This window comes from Danio aesculapii, chromosome 5 (genome assembly GCF_903798145.1).
Source record: "Danio aesculapii chromosome 5, fDanAes4.1, whole genome shotgun sequence".
NCBI classification, from domain to species: domain Eukaryota; kingdom Metazoa; phylum Chordata; class Actinopteri; order Cypriniformes; family Danionidae; genus Danio; species Danio aesculapii.
Genome location: NC_079439.1, coordinates 9,674,752 through 9,678,954, shown reverse-complemented (window position 1 = coordinate 9,678,954; position 4,203 = coordinate 9,674,752). Strand labels below are relative to the sequence as shown.

Sequence of the window (4,203 nt, the reverse complement as noted above, 5' to 3'; positions counted from 1 at the left end):
TTGACTGATTTCTCTGAGAATCTTGGGTCCATGCGGGTTCCAGTAGGTCTTCAGCAGTGTTTATGATGATTGTGATGCAGTTCAACAGATGACTCATCAGAAAAATCTACCTTCTGCCACTTTTTCAAATGATCAACTAGAAGTCAAGTTATTATTTGTTGCTCTTACAACTAAGATCTTTAGTTTCCTTTAGATATTTATAATTTATCTCATTTGATGATATGTAACATTTACTAATGAATGAATTATAACAATGCTTTTTAAATGAAAATCAGATTTTTATATGTAACGTTTAATATTAATATCATAATTAAAACACATTGAGTAAGATATAAATCAATGAAGATGGCAGATGCGCAATAAAACTCTACAAATAAGTAAAACAAATAAGAAAAAAAAGATTATCAGCTAAAAAGCAAAAGACAAACTAAATGCTTTTCTTAAATTATTTCCAAAGTTTCCTCAATCAAAACTTCAACAATTACATCATGTGTATGACACCATATTTTTGAATATTTGTGATGATAATACAGCTAATACAAGTAATTTGATACTGACCTTTAAAGATGTTTAGGATCATCAGGAAGCACAAGGCCACTCGTACGACTGTCATCTCTGCCTTTCTCCCCCTCGGTTCCTGTGAACTCAAAAAACTGCAGCTCTGCTTCACATTTCTCCTCATTTCCCCTTACAAAGCCGCCTCCTCCATTCTGAAGTATGGCGATAGTGCTGAATGGTTAGTTGAGGTCAGCTTTTCATCTCGTCTTCTCTCTCTGAAGGAAACACAAGCGGTCTGTGCGGTTTATATACTATCACTGACACACATTCAGTTAAATGTGTCTCTGTATGAAGCTGCTCATTCTTACAACCACACTATTTTTGGCTGCTCTTTATGAGAGCTGGCAAACTGCGAGAGGAATACACCCTTCTCTAATTTCCTCTGATGGGATATCTATGAACTATATTGATCTGTGAAAAATCATTTGTATTATCAGCGCAAAAAAAAGCCTACAAATAAAAGCACACTCTAAAAATGCGCAGTTGTTTAAAGGGATAGTTCACCCAAAAATTAAATCTGGTTTCATTTACTCGTCCTTCATTTGTTCAACCTATTACAGTTTCTTTCTCCTGTTGGACACAAAAGAAGATGTTTTGTAAAATGCTGGTTGCTGGCACCCATTGACTTCAATGGTCATTTATTTCTATGAAACTCAATGAGTGCCAGCATTTTTCTAAACATCTTTTGTGTCCAACAGAAACTCAAACAGGGTTAAAAACCACATGATGAGGTCACTTTCATTATTGGGTGAACTATCCCTTTAACAAAACTTTGGGTCATACACTGGACAAACCCAACAGCTGGGTTAAAAATTTAATTTTAAATGTAACCTTGCCTAAATTAATGTGCACATATTTAACCCAAAGTTGAATTTAAACAACCCAGGATTTTTTTAGCAGTGTTGACTTGAAGATTAAATTCATTCTTACCTTTTCAGGCGAATTTCCTCTACATATTTCCAATGCACCAAAACACCTCCTTTTAATAAAACAAAATAAAGCTCTTTTCATTTGAATGTCATAGTACAGTTACACTTAATAAGAAACACCAATAGTACCATATTCTTCATGAGATCATAATTAATAAGTAGAGTACAATTCACAACTGATCCAGTGCCAACTCTATAGTGTATGATGAGTTGATGCTGTTTGGCAATGAAAGATAAGAGTTTTCCTGCTCTATCACCCTACCCACACCCCTCAAACACACACACACAGCTATTTTTATGGGGACTTCCCATAAACGTAATGATGTTTATACTTATGAAGAGGTGGTGCGCTAAAAACGTCACATATGATAGCTTTTTACAATTTATAAACTCGCAATTCTTGCTGCTTGTTCAAACTACTTATTTAAAATGAGCTGAATCAACACAATTCTTGATTTTTTTGGGGGGGGGACAACTTAAATGCTTTATGTTCAAGCCATTTAAATTTGTAAAATCAATCAAGTTAATTTTATCGATTTGTGTTTGGACAAGATGAAGGAATAGTTTGGCATTTTTATAGTGTAAATTGATATTTTTGGAGCTTTGGTGTTGCCGCCTTTGTGTATATTTTCGTATTATACAACATTACAAAATGTTTCTACACCCAAACCTATGGAAGCCACTGAATAATAAAAATCTATTTTTAATAAGACAAAAAAAGTCAGAATTGCAAGTTATAAAGTCAGAACTGCCAGTTTTAAATGCAGAATTGCGAGTTATAACTTCAGAATTGTGAGTTTTAATGTCGCAATTCCGAGTTTTAAAGTCAGAATTGCAATCTTTAATGTCAGAATTCAGAATACAATGTCGCAATTCCGAATTATAAAGTCAGAATTGTGAGTTTTTAAGTCAGAATTCTGAGTACAATGTCGCAATTCTGAGATATAAAGTCAGAATTGCAAGTTATAAAGTCACAATTCCAATTTATAGGCACAATTCCAAATTATAAAGTCAGAATTGAGAGTTATAAAGTCAGAATTCTTAGTTATAAAGTCAGAATTGAGAGTTGTTAAGACAGAATTGCAGTTATAAAGTCAGAATCGGTGAGTTTTAAAAGTCAGAATTATGAGTTATAACGTCACAATTCCAAATTGTAAAATCAGAATTGCGAGTTATAAAGTCAGAATTACCAGTTTTAAAAGCAGAAATGCGAGTTATAACGTCAGAATTGTGAGTTTTAAAGTCAGAATTATGAGTTATAATGTCGCAATTCTGAGTTTTAAAGTCAGAATTTTGAGTTATGATGTCGCAATTCCAAATTATTAGTCAGAATTGGCGAGTTTTAAAGTCAGAATTCTGAGTACAATTCTGAGATATAAAGTCAGAATGTGAGTTATAAAGTCGCAATTCCAATTTATAAATTCAGAATTGTGAGTTATAAAGTCAGAATTGATAGTTGTAAAGTCAGAATTGAGAGTTATAAAGTCAGAATCGTGAGTTTTAAAGTCAGAATTCTGAGTACAATGTCGCAATTCTGAGATATAAAGTCAGAATTGTGAGTTATAAAGTCGCAATTCCAATTTATAAATTCAGAATTGTGAGTTATAAAGTCAGAATTGATAGTTGTAAAGTCAGAATTGAGAGTTATAAAGTCAGAATCGTGAGTTTTAAAGTCAGAATTCTGAGTACAATGTCGCAATTCTGAGATATAAAGTCAGAATTGCGAGTTATAAAGTCGCAATTACAATTTATAAAGTCACAATTTCAAATAATAAAGTCAGAATTGAGAGTTATAAAGTCAGAATTCTGAGTTATATTCTGAGTTTTCTGTCATGGCTACTGACCATAAATGGAGTGTTAAAGACACAATCAAATTAGCTCATAATTACAACATTAAAACTGACTTTATAACTCTATTCTGAATTCTGACTTTATAACTCGCAATAGTGACATTATAACTCGGAATTTGGACATTAAAACGCGAAATTCTGACTTTATAACGTTTTTATTTTATTTATGTATTTATTTTTATCCAGTGGTGGGAACGGGCTTCCATACAAACCCAACCCTAACCAAAAACAACCTGCATTTGACTTTTTTTTGCTTCATTCTGCCGTTTTCTTTATGGGGACCAAAAAAAGTACTTGAAGGAATACACTACCTGACAAAAGTCTTGTCACCTATCAAAGTTTTAGGAACAACAAATAATAACTTGACTTCTAGTTGATCATTTGGTATCAGAAGTGGCTCATATGAAAGGCAAAGGCCCCTAGAGAACGCTTATTTTACCAGAATAAAATATGATCATGTCTTGATTTTTAATGATTTAATTAGGACAGTAAAGTCTGACTTTAAATAATGTTTAATAATGACAGAAATAATATCCAGTATAGAATATAAAGTCATGGAGCGATGGAAAAAGAATGAATATTGTGTCTGACTCCCATGAGCTTGGAGGACTGCATCTATACATCTCTGCAATGTCACTCTGCAAAATCACTTATTAATAAAGTCATCTGGAATGGCAAAGAAAGCGTTCTTGCAGGACTCCCAGAGTTCATCAAGATTTATAGGATTCATCTTCAATGCCTCCTCCTTTATCTTACCTCAGACATGCTCAATAATGTTCATGTCTGGTGACTGGCCTGGCCAATCCTGAAGTATTTGAGGAGTTCAGATGCAAAAATCTCTGGATGACATGTGAAATTTTCATCTA

General features: G+C 33.1%; 1 protein-coding gene across 1 annotated transcript in view; it reads right to left on the bottom strand.

The window, feature by feature from the left end:
* susd1 (sushi domain containing 1) overlaps positions 1 to 1,701 on the bottom strand; it is a 44,900-nt gene extending 43,199 nt beyond the window's left edge. Inside the window, exons 1-3 of the mRNA XM_056458928.1 lie at positions 1,617 to 1,701; positions 1,489 to 1,537; positions 559 to 773 (exon numbers count right to left, since the gene is read on the bottom strand). Coding sequence (XP_056314903.1) covers positions 559 to 682 — 124 coding nt within the window. The 5' untranslated portion in view covers positions 683 to 773; positions 1,489 to 1,537; positions 1,617 to 1,701. The remainder of the gene's footprint in view (positions 1 to 558; positions 774 to 1,488; positions 1,538 to 1,616) is intronic.
* Between the last annotated feature and the right edge of the window lie 2,502 nt (positions 1,702 to 4,203).